Source organism: Alligator mississippiensis, chromosome 4 (assembly GCF_030867095.1).
Source record: "Alligator mississippiensis isolate rAllMis1 chromosome 4, rAllMis1, whole genome shotgun sequence".
Lineage (NCBI taxonomy): Eukaryota > Metazoa > Chordata > Crocodylia > Alligatoridae > Alligator > Alligator mississippiensis.
In genome coordinates, this window is record NC_081827.1 from 253731535 (window position 1) to 253747555 (window position 16021).

The following is a 16021-nucleotide window of genomic DNA, read 5'->3' on the forward strand; positions in this document are numbered from 1 at the left end:
AATAAATTTAGACCAGCCACATATGCAAAGTAATTGTCACACCATAGATTCATAGATGTTAGGGTCGGAAGGGACCTCAACAGATCGAGTCCGACCCCCAAACCATGTCCAACCATGAATGGGTTAATCACAATAAATTCAGACCAGCCACAAGTGCAAAGCAATTATCACACCATAAAAGTAGTGGCCATTCAGCTACAAAAAAGAACAGACCAGCTACAACGTTAGTGTTTGAAAGAAGTGCAACCACTTTATAGCTGGTTTCTATCCAGCTTCCATTTGAACGTGTGGTAGGGCCCTATGAAACAACATATTGTTCAGCTACTGGAAAAAGGTTTATTTTGGAAGCTCAATTACAAACCAGAAAGTTATTCTTACTAATTAACAGTGACCAAGTAAATGGATCTTAATGTTTCCCTGAACCTACGTACGATGCTGTTACAGTAACTCAACATTACGTATCTCTAACCAGTGCAAGAGCAGTTAAAAGACGATACCAAAGTGTATATTCCCTACCTGAAGATGATGTGCTTCCAATGTGGCTGACAACGCTGATGAGACGATAGGAATGAGGGAGTTCTCCTATCTGGAAAACAGAATTCAAAAGGATTTGCTTTTATTTCGGCACTGGATTCAGAACAAGTCCTATGGCTAGAATTTGGCCTTGGGTCCTGTGTCCACAGCAGCTGCCTGAATAAGAAATACACTCAGGTGCACAGAAACTGGACTGGACAACAAGAAAAGAGTATCCCTGGAGAACTGGAGGCACTTCTGAATTGTTTCCATGTCCCCGGTCACCAGTGGAACAGCACATCTCTCCCTTTTGGACCAGCTGGATGCCACGTGCTCTCCATTTTGCTTTGCACTGTCAAGCTAATTTCCCCAAGTAAATGATTTCCACGAATGTCAGTACTAAGTCCACAGAGATAAAGTTAAATAAACCACCCTGGGAGCCAGGTTGGTTACTATGGTGTTAAGAACACCTCTGATAAGCGGGGCGTGGAACTGGCAGTCCATGCCCAGATAGGTGGCACAGAGATTCTCCCCCATGGTGCTGCCAGTAATCAACACACTTTTCCTTATCCCTTTCATAGATTCATAGATGTTAGGGTCTGAAGGGACCTCAATAGATCATCAAGTCCGACCCCCTGCATAGGCAGGAAAGAGTGCTGGGTCTAGATGACCCCAGCTAGATACTCGTCTAACCTCCTCTTGAAGACCCCCAGGGTAGGGGAGAGCACCACCTCCCTTGGGAGCCCGTTCCACACCTTGGCCACTCGAACTGTGAAGAAGTTCTTCCTAATGTCCAGTCTAAATCTGCTCTCTGCTAGCTTGTGGCCATTGTTTCTTGTAACCCCCAGGGGCACCTTGGTGAGTAGAGCCTTACCAATTCCCTTCTGCGCCCCCATGATGAACTTATGGGGCTTTCTCCATGGCTGTAGCACATGTTCCTTCCAAAGAAGGAGACAAGCCGCTCTCAGGCAGGGCTGCTCCATGGGGCAGAGAGCATAACAGAGAGATGGGAGACAAGCAGTGTGACACTTGACCCAGAGCTCATGCACCTTCTCTCCCAACGCCTCTGAGCAACCACTGCATGGTCTAAAACACTTCCTTTCTTAACGGACCCATCACCCACTTTGTTTCATGCGTACACAAAAAACACTTGTAGCAGTAGTAATCACCCTTTCCTGGCTCCCCCTGCTACATCCCCCCCCTTCCCTTCAAAACTACACTCAGGGTTCCTTGGTAGGAATTCTTGCAGTGAGGAAAGCCCTTATTTCATTTTATCAGTCAAACAAAGAGGGCAGCTACTTAGCAGAATCAAAGTTCTTTTTCACCCCATTAAAGGGTGAAACTCGTTGTCACCAGAGGAGGTAGAAGTATAGACTTCAGCCAGATTCACCAAGGGACTGGGCCTGTTCTTGGAGGAAGGACGTATCAGGAGCTATTGAGCAGGGGAGTGAGGGGTACGGCTTCTGAATCAGGACATCTTAGACCTTAAATGCTGGAGGCTGTAAGTGGGAGGGGAAGAGGGGAAAAATACCCTGGTCAGACCCAGTTTACTCTCCCTTTCAGATCCACTCTCTGCTGCTGTGCGACAAGAGACGGGGCAAGGGTCTGCCCAGCACATGGCACCTCTTCTGTTCTTGTGTCTCTTAAAGCTTAACAGATGCGTTTGCTCCCAAACAGCAAGTGCTGAAAGGCTGAACGAGGGGCTCATTTCTCATTCAGCACCCAAAATCGCAGATCGCTACCTCAGCGTTTCTTTTCAGCTCTTCTGCTTCGGTGTCCGAGTACTCCATGTCAAGAACATCCTCGTTCCCAGAGTCCTCGTCAGAGCCAACGCTGTCCAGAAGAGAGCTGTTAAACTCTAAATGGCACAAAGACAACGATGCTGCATGAGAAAATGTGGCAGGAAGTGTACAGGAAAGCAAGCATGATCACACAAATCGCAGGGCCGTCCAACTCGACTGGTTGGCTCTAATGAAAATACTTTAAGTGTCAAGGCTCCTCATGGACAAAAGCAAGGGGCTCTGGGCACTCCAAAAACTTCTCTATTATCTTGTCAGACAAAGAAAGTGGAATAACTTATGCTGTATATTGGATTCAAGGAACAGAGCCTACCTATAGCATGCAGATCCATATACAAAGCTTCTACCATTTTATTCAGTAGGTCAGATAAAAAATGCAGAAAGTCTCTGCAATATGAAGGCTGCTTGGTAATTTTTTTTTTTTTTTTTTGCTCCCCTAGCTTAATTCGACTGCACAGTTATACACGCCATAAGCTCTGGGGGTCCCAGATCAAGTGAAACAATGGCCCCCCTCTTACTGGGCTGGCTGTAGTGTCAATGGAGAACAGCTACGAACTGTCATTTCAAACCAGGCGCTGCATTCACGGAGCGGCTTGCTCAGTTCAGACAGGCATCTGAGGCTGCTGTGCGTGGCTGTGCAAGAGCCAGAAGGGCAGCAGTGTCCCCCTGGACACAGCGTTCTCAGCTCAGTGCTCCTAGGAGGATTTAACTTTGTCCTAAACAAATCTACTTTGCGCAGCTCGGATGGACGAGAGCTTTCTGCTCTTTTGCTGCCCACGGCTAGCAGGGGGAACAAGCTCTCTTTTAAATTAGGATCATGCCAGCTATTGTGAAAATTCGTTGCCAAAGAGGTTCTTAAAGCCAGCCCTCCAAAAAAATAAACAAATAGATAAATAAAATAAAGCAGCAGCCGGTATTAATCTAACAGCATCCAGAAGTTTGTTCTCAAGTTGAACGGCTCTTAGCCAAGAAGGCTTTTCTGCCAGTGCTGATATATTTCATCACCAAAGAGAAAATTTGCCCTCTAAATAGGTCACATATGGAAACTCAGCGATAGATTAACTAAATCCCAGCCTGCTGCTAGCCTCTGGATTATGAGAATCCCATAAAGGGCCCTGGAAGAAAGTACTGCTGCCTGCTTGTTAAAACAGAACAGCTGCTCTGTAGAGAAAGGTTATTAGCAGATCCCTTTAGGCAGGTATCTACTGACACTTATGAATGATGCGGTAGCTCATTGAGAGGCATCTGACAAGGTTCAGGGCGTGAAAGAAAATTAAGTGATTGCAAATCAAGAGGATACTGAAATCCCAATGCCAAGTTCTCTCAGGCTACTAAGGACCGAGAGAGTGGTAGGGACAATGCACACAGCCTGCTGGAGAAGGTCTTTGTCTGGCTACAACTCCAAGGCTGGGGAGCGTGAAGTCGGGAAGCTGCCAACAACGCCCCAGGACACTGGCAGTAGAAACTGGCTGAATCTGAGCTAGGACACACTGCACTACTAAATCCCCAACCCTGGGGTGCCGTGAGATCCTTTTAAGGGTGCCACGGAGTGCCACGCAGCTGAGTGTTGGGTTGCAAACACTACAAGTGAATCACAAGATAAACCCAGAGATTTCGAACAGAAATCCAGGGGCCACAAGCATTCTCTCTTGTTGTGTCCATCCGAGTTCTCCACAACAGAATGGCTCTAGTATTTTCTACAGTCAAAAACCAAGCAAAAGCTCAGAGCTTTTCCAAGGGGTCCCTTGAATCCAGTGAGGAGTGCCTTGAGTCTAGAAAGGTTGAGAACTGCCATTTGATGAAATATAAAGCATTACTTATTTCTCCTGGATGAACAGGGGCACCCACATGTCAATCTAGCTAAGGTAACGCTCTTCAGATGCAGCCTGGCAGGTGTCTCTTGCCATAGGGAGCTGGCTTTCAGGGAATGGAGAGTTTCAAAACCCACGTGTCAAATGTTTGCCAATGTTACTTAAAAGAAAAAAAAAGAAAAAAGAAAAAAAGATGAATTAAAGGAATGAACCCCCCAACAAAAAAGCCTAGGGCAGTTTCCACTTGAGGGATTTTCCCTGGCCCTTGTTTCCATAATGGAACGGAAACAAGAAAGCCGACACAAGCAGAGCCAAGTCCCATCAAAGAGAAAAAGGACACAAACTCCCAGCTGCCTTTCAGAATCCCACGTGGATTCTGGGCCCCTGAAAAGCAGTGCTATGGAGGGAGTTAAATAAATTTCACCTTGCAGACTTAATTCAGTAGCTCGCTTGAGGTCGTCATCTTCTTTCTGTTCTCGTGCCTCCTGATGGGAAGAGAACAAAACTTAGTTCGCAGAAGTCCCCGGCTGTTTAAAATTCTCGTGGTGCGTGTTCCCGCTGACACTGCGCCGCTCTGGTTTCTACAACAAACCTGACATTGTCAATTAAAAGTTCCACGTGAAGGAATGTTTGCAACGAGCTAGAGTCCAGTGTTCCAGTGCAAAAGGCCCGGGGGATGGGTCTTAATTAAGACTCGTCAAAGCTGCTGACGGCTTGGTATGCAGCGGAGCACGTCCTGCTAACGCCATGCGCTGTCTTTGGGTTGTTGGTTTGAAAAGCATCATAGAGAGTTTGCAAGTCCTTTATCCAGCAAAACTTTCCCCAGTGCACAAAGCCCCTTGCGCTTTCAACCCCCCCCCCCAAAAACGGGGCTATTTGCGGTCTGAAACTGAGGACACAGCCCTTTAATCAAAACAGTAAAATGGCTACCATTTGTTTTAAAACTGCTTGGAGTAACTAAGCCATCGGCTTCACAAAACTCAGGGAAAACTCTTCCTCCTTTCCAACCCCAGGGGAAGATTTTGCAAACACTGGCATCAATGAGCAGTGATTGATGTTAGAATCAAAGCTTCTCACCTTTGATCATAAAGCACTTGGGAATCTGCATGTGCTCAGTGTCTGATAAAGTGAACTTGGGTTCAAGAACAGTTGGGAGCACTCTCTCTCTGTATGCATCTTATTTAGTCAGCCTATAAAGGTGCATATCTACCTTACCTCCTGACTGACTTCAGACTAACACAGCTAACTACCTCTCAGAGCCAAAGCTGGTCACTCCAAACCCTGCTAAAGTTTTAGATGCATGCCCCTATGTTCCTCCCATCACCCTTCAAAGGGTTCCTTATAGTCACATTTATTCCAGCTGAAGAACAGGGCTGTGATTACTTCCAAAGCCAATCAGCATTGCTCCCCACACGTACTACATAGCAGGGTGATTCATTTCAAACACTTCACAACTGCACCGGACCAGATGCCCCTTGAGGTCTCTTCCAATGCTGTGATTCTAAGTGGGCTCCTTAATTCAGGGCCTGAACACATCCCAGTGCCCTTGACCACAACCCTGTAACTGTACAATACAATCAAGTGTGCCAAGGGATTTGTGTTCCAGGCTGGGGACGCAGGAGAGAGCAGGCAGGAGATGTGATTATGGGATCGTGCATCAGATCCCATCACATCTTACTGCCAGCGCAGGGGCAACCCAAGATCACGATCCCGGACCGCCCCTACACCAGCAAGCAGCAAGGACACATTGGAGAGAGTCTAGCAGAGGGCAATGAAAATGGTTTGGGGGGCTGGAGCACATGACTTGTGAAGACATGCTGAGGGAACTGGGCTGATTCAGTCTGGAGAAGAGAAGCCTGGGGGTGGGGTGGGGATTTAATAGCAGCCTTCAGCTCCCTGCAGGGGGATTGCAAAGAGAATGGAGCTGGACTGTTCTCAGTGGGGGCAGATGACAGGACAAGGAGCAATGGGCTCAAGTTGCAGCAAGAGATGTTGAGGTTGGGTATTAGGAAAAACTCTCTCGCTAGGAGGGTAGCAAAGCACTGTAACAGATTACCCAGAGAGGTGGTGGAGTCTCCATCCCTGGAGGTTTTTTTGGACCTGGCTAGACAAAGTCTTGGCTGGGATGATGTAGCTGGGACTAGATGTGACCTCCAGAGGTACCTTCCAACTTTCATTTTCTAAGCCCCCACAGCTGGGAGCCCCATCAGCTGATCTGGGCTGCCAGCCACAGGGGCACCTGGCCACATGTTCAATTACTGGCATCATAGGAACCAGCTTCAAAAGTTATTCCACTTTTTTTGTGGAAAAACTGTGCGCCTTATTCCTTATTTTAGGATGCCACTAATTGCTTTAACGTGTGGCTGGGTTACAACGATGTGATAATTAGGAAAACTTTGCTGTTAGAATAGTGAGGCAGTGGAACAGACACCCAGGGAAGCTGGGGACTCTCCAACACTGGGAGGTGTTCAAGAAGAGGTTGGACAGCCACTGGGCAGGAATGATCTAGGCATAGAAGTGTGTGCTTTACTATAGGGATTGTCCAGGCTTCTGTACTTTGCTGGTTGCCCCATATCCCCTTTTCTGTTCCATGTGTCAGGGTGTTTTTAAACCTTCCTTAAAGACATTGGGTGTTGGCTTCAGCCCAGGCTAGGGCTGGGGACTGGGCTGTGCCAATGCTCCTACTAGGACCAACCCCGCAGGGTCCTTGCTAGATGGTCCTGGCTCCACTCAGGGTCAGACTGATCCCATATTTGGGGTCAGGAAGGAATTCTACCCCATGGTCAGACTGGTATGGACTGGGGGGCTTTGCTTTCCTCTGTAGCAGGGGCACAGCCTCTACCTGGGATCTCTTGGGTGCTCATTAGCAGCCTTTACAGAAGCAGGACACTGGCTGCTGTTGTTCACGTTTCACCTGCAGCAGGTTTGGGTCTGAGGTCTGGTGTTGTGTCAGGGTTGACAGCAGTCTTACGAAGGGTTTAGATTACGGATTAGTTTCGGGTGGTTTGGGCAGGGCTGATCCTACCTCATGCAGGGGGCTGGGCTAGATTTGACCTCTGGAGATCCCTTCCAGCCCCACTTCTCTAGGATTTCTACAAATTGATTAATTAAGTCTTAGGTGTAATGTGTGGCAGGGGTCTAAAGCACTTAGGAGTCTGCATCTGCCTGGCTGAAACAACGCTATGTCTGGCATGGAGTGCAACCATGTAAGAATGAATTTCCAGGAATATGACGAAGGGCGAGGAGATTGTCCCCTGGACCTTATGGCATAGCTAACCCCCAGATGGAGCACTGAAACATCAGCTCCAACATCAACACAAAGCAGACCCACTTTTCTGTTCGACCTTCACCCTTCTGTACGGTAGCAGCAGCGACTACATCAATGACGGACTAAGTTGACTCCAGGCTGTCTGAGCAAGTCTAGCCTGACACGCACACGCAACACTACAGGAATTCTCCACAACTCTAGACGCCCACATATGACCAAGGGCATTCCCCTTGTCCAATCTGCATCTGACTGGTAGGTCGATTCCTGGTTAAGGGATCCCTGCAGCACAGGCCTGGAGTACATGGTCTCACAGCTGGAAATATGTTAAGCTTCATCAGGTACAGAACGGGGCTGCTTATAGCACAGCACAATGCTCTTTCTGGCCCGTGGTTTGAACTGGGTCCCTGGGTGCTCTGCGCTGTAACTCACGGTGCTCGCTTTGGACTTATTTTCTGAGCAACCTGCCTGCGCACCTCATGGGATCTCACAGCCGTAGGGCGGCAGCTGATCACGGCCTGGTTTAAGTGAGGGTTGTGGCTGAAAGGACTCTCTTGGTGTGGTGGTCTGAGGCTGGGGACCCAGCTCCTTGCACTCTCGTCAGGCCTGGTTGCAAGGCCTTAATGGGACATGAATTAGAGGGAGGGAAAGGAAGTCAGTGCTTCCAAGATTCCTCCTAAATCGTGTTTAGTTTCAAGCCTGCTATTCGTTCATTAGACTAACCTGCTTCTCTGAGCCTACTCTCATCCAGACTGGCATCACAGGGAGACCATGAGCTGCCTGGGTAATGGGCCAGCTTGCTCTTGGGTTCCTGGGGAGAGATGCAGGGGCAGGAAAATGGGCTCTTACTTGCTCTTGAAGGCTCTGAGCCAGTGCCTGCTGCAGTTCCTGCTCCTCTCTCTCCCGCTCCATGTCGTACTGTTGCAGCCAGTCGACCTCCCCCTGGGAGCCTTCCGGAGTTTTGTTTTCTTTATTCTCATCAAAATCCTTCGTGAAGTTGGCAGGACCTGAGGAAGCCAAGAGGATAGTTAGGTTCTTTTCCCCCCACTCCATTCTTTGTTTGTTACCAGCTAAACCCTTTCCACACTATTCAACTCCTGAGACCACAGTGACGTCAACTGATGTGGGGCCAGTGTTGGTTAGCTCTGGGAATTCATAGAAATCATACAGAAGTTGGGCTGGAAGGGATCTCCAAAAGTGAATTCACAGAATCATAAAGAAGGGGGGTTGGAAGGGACCTCCAGAGGGGGACCATGCAGCTTATGTCTTGCTTCTATAAAAGGTTGTTAATATACTTTCAAGAGACTCCAGTCAGAGGCCATGCCCCCCACTACCACATCTGTACCAATTTGACCATGGGGTAAAATTCCTTCCTGACCCCAAATGTGGTGGTCTGACCCCCGAGCCCTAAAGGCTCAGGCTAAAGAGGTAAGACCCTCTAGGCAAGACCCTCCGGGTTTGAGTTTTAGCAAGAGCATGGGCACAGCCCAGTCACAGTCCCCAGTCTGGGCTGCAGCCAATACCCACTGCCTTAGAAAGACTTAAAAACCCATAGCCATGAAGCATTGGGCATTCCCACGAGAAGTCCAGCAGGGAACATCACAGGGATGCTAACGGCTGTGGGGACAAGCCAGGTTTTACTTGAAAGAACCTCTGCCCTTGTCCTCACACTGGATGCCATCCCTTAAAGTGCAGACTGACATTTACCAGAAGGAAGACTGAGCCAGGGTGGGGCTACTTAACAGGTGCTTGCCTTGATGGTGCCCCCTTGGAACGCAAAGAGGCAGCTCCACCCTCAGCATGCACATCTATTTTCCCTTAAAAATACAGAGGCCTCTAAGCCTGTCTTCGACAGAGATGCAGGGAAGCAGCAACATCTGAAATGCTGGGAGGGTTTCTTTTCAGCTTCCTAGGTCTCTTTGGGATTTCTAAGGGATTCTGAGAACAAGAAGGGCAAAAGCTTGCCATTTACCTGTAAGGTACATGCTGTGGACAGGATAAGTGGGCTTAATTGCAGAAGTTTGGGGGGGGGGGGGTGAATAGTGAGATCCATTATTGCAGGCAGCTCCCCACCACAGCACACAGGCTACACACAAGATGTGGTCAGGCTCCGCTATGAGAATGAGCAGTCTCAACACGCCAGCCCTAGTTTGACATCATGCTGGAAACACAGGCTTCAGCATCTGTTCTAGTAATCGCGAGGATTAGGGAAAGCAGAATTCCAGTCTCCGTGACCTCAAGTGCAGGCTTGCGATCCAGCCCCATCTAATCCTCTTAGATGAATAACGAAAGGCTGGATTCATTACAGAGCTGCTGATGGCTGCAAACTGAGACTTTTACTGGAAGCTGCAATGCTCCAGACCAGGGCTCCAAGTTGCACGGAAGAGGGGGCCGGGAACAGGCGCCCTCTATCAGACTTAACGCTAGCGGTCTCTCCCTGACTTTCTCTGAAAGCAAGAGGAGAGTGCGGTGTGTTTAACGTGCCTGTTCACGGCCACTGACAACAGACCAAGGCACAGATATACCTACATTAAAGGCGGGAGGTTTTTCTACACTTGTATTGCTCCCAAATCATGTGAGCATAGCAGCTTATATCAGCATGATTGACTAGCAATGCAATGATTACCTTGGCAATGTTTTTCGGGGTATAACCTCCCTGGTCTTGCTTGAGTCTCCATGCGACATTAGTCAGGATGCAGTTGGAGTACTGCGTCCAGTTCTGGGCGCTGCACTTTAAAAAGGATGTGGCCAGCCTGGAGAGGGTTCAGAGGAGGGCCACCTGCTTGGTAAGAGGGCAGCAGGACAGGGCCTATGAGGAGAGACTGAGGGACCTGAACCTGTTCAGCCTCAGCAAGAGGAGGCTGAGGGGGGACCTGGTGGCTGCCTACAAGCTCATCCGGGGAGATCATCAGCAAATAGGAAGAGCCCTTTTCTCCCCAGCACCACCTGGGGTGACGAGGAACAATGGTAATAAGATGATGGAGAACAGGTTTAGGTTAGAGATCAGAAAGCAATATTTTACAGTTCGGGTGGCCAAAATCTGGAACCAACTTCCCAGGGAAGTGGTCCTCACCCCTACCTTGGACAAATTCAAGAGGAGGTTGGATGATCACCTGTCTGGGGTCTTGTGAACCCAGCATCCATTCCTGTCTGTGGCAGGGGGTCAGGCTAGATGATCTGATCAGGTCGCTCCTGACCCTAGCTACTATGAAACTATGAAGCCAAGCGCATGGTCCCTCAGGCTTACCAGCTTTGCAGTGCTCGCTTCAGAGCACGCACTAGTTTCCCCCAAACCTTGAGCAAGGTCACGATGCCTTACTCTTGTCAGCCTCCCACAGTGCTTAGTGGTGGGCAGCAAACAGGGCAGGGTAGGACAAAAATTCACGTATCTGTCTCTAGTACTGCTTAGGAGAACAGAATTGCCTCCTACTGACTCAGCTATCCCCACTGAAATCCATGGGACCATCTGACAGTAGTAACATCTTCATTATCATTACTATTTAGGGTTGGATATTTGACCGGTCAAATAAAGTCTGGTCAACTGACTGGTCAAATATCAGACAAAAAACTGTAGAAAATTGCCAAAAGATCTAAATAATACATAGCAAAAGCACAAATTTTCCATTAAATGTGTCGCCAAAAAAAAAAAAAATGCGTCAGGAACATTTAAACGGCATGCAACTCTCTGGAGGGCGGCAGGGCATAATATGCAAAGGCACACTGGGGCCCCTTGTGCTGAAGTGTATGCGTGCATGTGGGGAGAGCAGCAGAGTGGGAGAGGTAGCGTTCTGGAAAGCAAACAAACATTCTCTCGTATGGACTGCAAGAACAAGTACATTTAAAAAATTAATATATATATATATATTAATTATTAATATTAATATATATATATATATATTAATATTATATATATATATCCTAGAGAAAAGGTCAAATTAAAGTATAAACCCACTTATTTTTCACTACGTAGGTGTTCTCAGCTTATCCTTTGGGGGGAAAAAAAATATCAATATGCACACAAAAGCCATCTTCAGACATTGCTGCTATACTGCTATGGGCTAATAGTTAGCTAGTCAGACAGTTTTTGGAAGCGAGCTGAACTCAACACAAAGCACTCGTTTTTTAATACTGTGACGTGATTTAACTCTGGGGTTAGGGGGCTGACTGGCATGTGTTAAACAGGAGCTGAAAAATTTGCTCAACATCTGTAGTGACCTTATATTATACTCTGTAAAACCTAAAGGCAACTGTTTCAAAGCTCAATAGAGCAAGTAGCAGAGAATCCAGATGCCTCTCTGTACTCGTGCATCAGATGCCGTATGTGTACTGCACTCATCCGTGTCATCCCCGTGCTGCTGTAAATGATCAGCTCTGTAGTCACTGAAGTTCTGGTTCAGCGGAGAGACGTTACTTGGCCCTACCTGATTCTGTAGCCGCTTTGGGCTTCTCTGCCTCCACCGATTCCAGATTTTCCGGCAGTTCCTGGACCTCGTCTTCTCCGAAGCCAGTGTCAGGGCTGCTGGTGGGCTTATCTTCGTCATGGCTCAGAGTCAGCGAAGCTTCCCTTTTGCTAATCTCCAAGACAGCTGCTAATAGCTCATCCTCACTCATTCCATCAAAGCCAGCACTTCCCAGGTCAGCAGATTTATCACACTCTGCTTTATTTCTTTTTGAACCCTAGGGATGGAAAAACCCAGGTGGGCCACTTTGGATTTACATGGATATGCACATTTTTCCCAGGTGAATCCTAAGTGGGAACCTGGGCCTGCCAAATACTACTCGCAGCTCAGATAGAAAAACATGCTGTCTTTTATACAATGCACTACACCTACAGCACACCACGTTCAAGTGATTATATAGCTTGGTATATGTATTCTGATTTTTAATGCAAGTCTTTCATATTGTTAAAAGCTGGTGAATAATGTATTTTTCCTCTTAGGAGATTTTAAGACAGATATTTTCAAGCTACAGTTTTGGAAGGAAACTGGAATTCAATTGGAAAGGCACAAAAATTTTATGTTATTATTACAAATACTATGGTTACTACAACTATTATTATTATTATTATTATTATTTATGGTTGGGTATTTGACCAGCCAGGTAAAGTTTGGTCAACTGACTGGGTAATATCAGTCAAAAACTAGAAAATTCCCAGTAGGTCCAAATAATACACAGAAAAAGCACAACTTGCCCCATTAAATGTGACAAAAAAACTATTACATAATGCATTTGTTAAGAAAACTACAAAAATGTAGGCTTTTTTTGTAAAATTGCTATTTTTTGACTGGTCAAAGATGATACGTGGTCAACTGACAACATTTAACTGGTCAATTGATTGGCCTGCCAACCCCATTATTACTTATTAGCTAAATATAGTGACAGTGCTTTGGATATGTAAAAATGTCTCAAAACATGTTTTGCAATTTGGAATAACTAATTGATTACAGAGAAAAAGTACTGTCCTACAGTTAGTGAATTTGGTTCTTATCACCACTTCCTCTAGACCAGGAGAGCTGGCAGATCCCATTTGCACACGCATCATCTTTATAGGTGGGTACGTGATGGAGCATGATTCCCAAGATAAACCTGGAGATTTCAGTGTTAAAAATATTTTGCCCTGATGTGGTCTGAGACCTTTCCCACAGAATTATTCTATTTCCCATGTGCAGCCTTGAGCCTAACAAGGTCGAGAACTGCTGATTTAAGCACTTGGCACACAGCAAAATTTTTCCTTGTCTATCAGCTATAATGGGACCAGAGTCCAAAAGATGTTGCTTAGCTCAAGTCCACAGAGCATCTAAACTGTATGCTGTACTCCCTGGATTGTGTGTCTCAGCCCCCAGTTAAACAAGGATATTTACTGGGTAATTTTACTAGTGATGACTCCCATCATTATGTTTCGGTCAGCGCACAGCTTTAGTAAGAAAGTCATTCAGATGCCCTAGGGACTGTCTGAACACCATGTCTTGTAGCTGGCACACCTGACGTAAACCCTTTTCTTCCAACAGGACCACAAGACAATTAAGGATGCTGGCTCAGGCTGGGAGTTATAGAGAAGTAGGACCTCCAGAGGTCATCTAGTCTAATTTTATGATTCTATGAACCGTACAGAGAAATCAATTAGCCAGCACAGTAAAAAGCACCCCCATTTAGCACTGCAGTGCCAATTATGAGCCAATAATGTATATGCATGTTTCACGCGGTTTGTGCTAGACAAGAGTTCACAGACACTAGGTTGCAAGGGATTTTGGAGGCTTTGAAGGGTTTGTTTGTGACTCTAAGGACCCTGCTACACGTTGAAATTACAGCTGGATAGAAACCAGCGCTAGAGTTGTTACACATTTTTAAAGCGCTGACTTTATAGCTGGTTGGGTTTTTTTTATCATTGGAAAGTCATTTTGATTGTATGATAATTACTTGCCACATGTGGCCAGTCTAAATTTATTGCGTGATTAAATCTGCAGAAAAGGACCTGGGAGTGACAGTGGACGATAAGCTAAATGAGAGCCAACAGTGTGTCCTTACTGTGAAGGCAGCTAATGGCATCCTGGGCTACATTAGTAGGAACATTGCCAGAAGATCGAGGGAAGAGATTATTCCCCTTTATTCAGCACTGGTGAGGACACATCTGGAGTCCTGTGTCCACTTTTGAGGCACCCACTACAGAAAGGATGTGGACAGGTTGGAGCGAGTCCAGTGGAGGGCAATGAAAATGGTTCAGGGGCTGGGACACACAATTCAAGGAGAGGCTGAGGGAACTGGGCTTATTCAGTCTGGAAAAGAGAAGACCTAGGGGGAACTGAATAGCAGCCTTCACCTCCCTGCAGGGGGGCTGCAAAGAGGATGGAGCTGGACTGTTCTCAGCGGTGGCAGATGGCAGGACAAGGAGCAATGGGCTCAAGCTGCAGCAAGGGAAATTGAAGTTAGATATTAGGGAAAAAATGTCTCACAAGCAGGGTAGTAAAAGCACTGGAACAGGCTTGCCAGAGAGGTGGTGGACTTTCCATCCTTGGAGGTGTTTAAGACATGAGTAGACAAAGCCTTGTCTGGGATGATGTAGGTGGGGCTGGTCCTGCTTTGAGCAGGGGGTTGGACTCTTCCAACCCTCATTTTCTATGATTAACCAGTCAATTGCATAATACATGTAACATGTAGCAAGGCCCAAGCTAATAGGAAACTGCCTGCATTGCAAATTGTATGGAGGGAAGCAGACCCTTACCTTTTCTGTATCTTCTGGTGGTGGCTGTTGCTGCTGAGGAAGCTCTCTGATGGGTACATCACACAACCTTTGACTGTGGGCCACAGAGCGCTTCAATGGTTCATCATCGCTGTCCGAATCCATGCAGAGCAGGGCCGAGCTCTTTGATTTGAAGGTGTACTTTCTGAAAATTAAAGATACAGCCAGGATTCCCCAGTGCTGGAGAAAAGTTTAACTCACAACCCCATCTTAAAAAAAAAAAATAAATAAAAATTCAGAGATTGGTGAAACAGGCTGCAAGGTCAAGCAGCTGTAAGACCCGACTGAAATCCGCTACATGGGAAAATCTATTAACTTAAGAACATAAGAGTTGCCATTTCCTGGGTCAGACCATAGGTCCATCTTGCCTAATCTCCTTTGTCACACAGTGGCAGAAAGAGGAGGCTGGAAAGGAGAGTGAACTGGACTGACTAGAGATTTTCCCCCATTCCTCTCTCCCTTGCAGCCTCCAGCATTTCATTTAATGTCCAGGAAGTTCTGATTCAGAGGCTGCGCCCCTCATCTCGTACTCAATAAACCGTCTATAAACTGACCAAGGGGGACCAGCAGGCAATGGGAGAGTCCCTGTGCCCCGGAGCACTACCGGGAGTAACAAGGAACAACGGCCATAAGTTGATGGAGAGTAGATTCAGGCTAGATATCAGGAGGCACTACTTCATAGCCAGGGCGGCTAGGATCTGGAACCAACTTCCAAGGGAAGTGGTGCTGGCTCCTACCCTGGGGGTCTTCAAAAGGAGGCTAGACAGACACCTAGCCGGGGTCATTTGACCCCAGCATTCTTTCCTGCCCAGGGCTGGGGGTCAGACTTGATAATCTGCTCAGGTCTCTTCTGACCCTACCAACTACAAAACTATGAATAGCTCCTGATGCCCCTTTTCTCCAAGAACGTGTCTGATCCCTTGGCGAATCTGGCTGAACTCTCAGCTTCCACCGCAGCTGGTGGCAACAAGTTCCACCCTTTAATTCCACACTGGGTGAAAAAGAACTTCCTTGCATTCATTTTAAACTTACCACCTATTAGTCTCATGTTGTGACCCCCTAGTTTTAGTCTGGTGAGAGAGAGTAAATAATAAAGTTTCTATTTACTTTCTCTTTGCTATTTAGTACTTCGTAAATCCTTCTCACGTTCCCCCAACCAGCAACTCTTTTCTAGACTGAACAGGCCTGGCCTCAGTAGTCTCTCCTCACATGGAAGCCCTTCCATAACACTCATCATCCTTGTTGCCCATTGCTCTTCTCTATCCTTTTGAAGGTGCAGGGACCAGAACTGGGCACAATATTCAAGATGTAGATGCACTTAAAGAGGATCGGTTCTCTCTCCTACATTACTTATTGGTGCACTTAAAGATTCTTTAGTTCTTTACCAGGTAGCCAT

General features: G+C 46.9%; 2 protein-coding genes across 3 annotated transcripts in view; one reads left to right on the plus strand and one right to left on the minus strand.

The window, feature by feature from the left end:
• Nucleotides 1-16021, minus strand: part of USP37 (ubiquitin specific peptidase 37) — a 42954-nt gene that overhangs the window by 3341 nt on the left and 23592 nt on the right. For both annotated transcript variants that reach the window (XM_019492444.2, XM_006261496.4), the window contains exons 17-22: nt 14608-14770; nt 11810-12065; nt 8238-8395; nt 4548-4608; nt 2256-2371; nt 517-586 (exon numbers count right to left, since the gene is read on the minus strand). In XM_019492444.2, coding sequence (XP_019347989.1) covers nt 517-586; nt 2256-2371; nt 4548-4608; nt 8238-8395; nt 11810-12065; nt 14608-14770 — 824 coding nt within the window. The remainder of the gene's footprint in view (nt 1-516; nt 587-2255; nt 2372-4547; nt 4609-8237; nt 8396-11809; nt 12066-14607; nt 14771-16021) is intronic.
• CNOT9 (CCR4-NOT transcription complex subunit 9) overlaps nt 11961-16021 on the plus strand; it is a 45153-nt gene continuing 41092 nt past the window's right edge. Inside the window, exon 1 of the mRNA XM_059727533.1 lies at nt 11961-12023. The gene's annotated coding sequence lies outside the window, so the exon portion shown is untranslated. The remainder of the gene's footprint in view (nt 12024-16021) is intronic.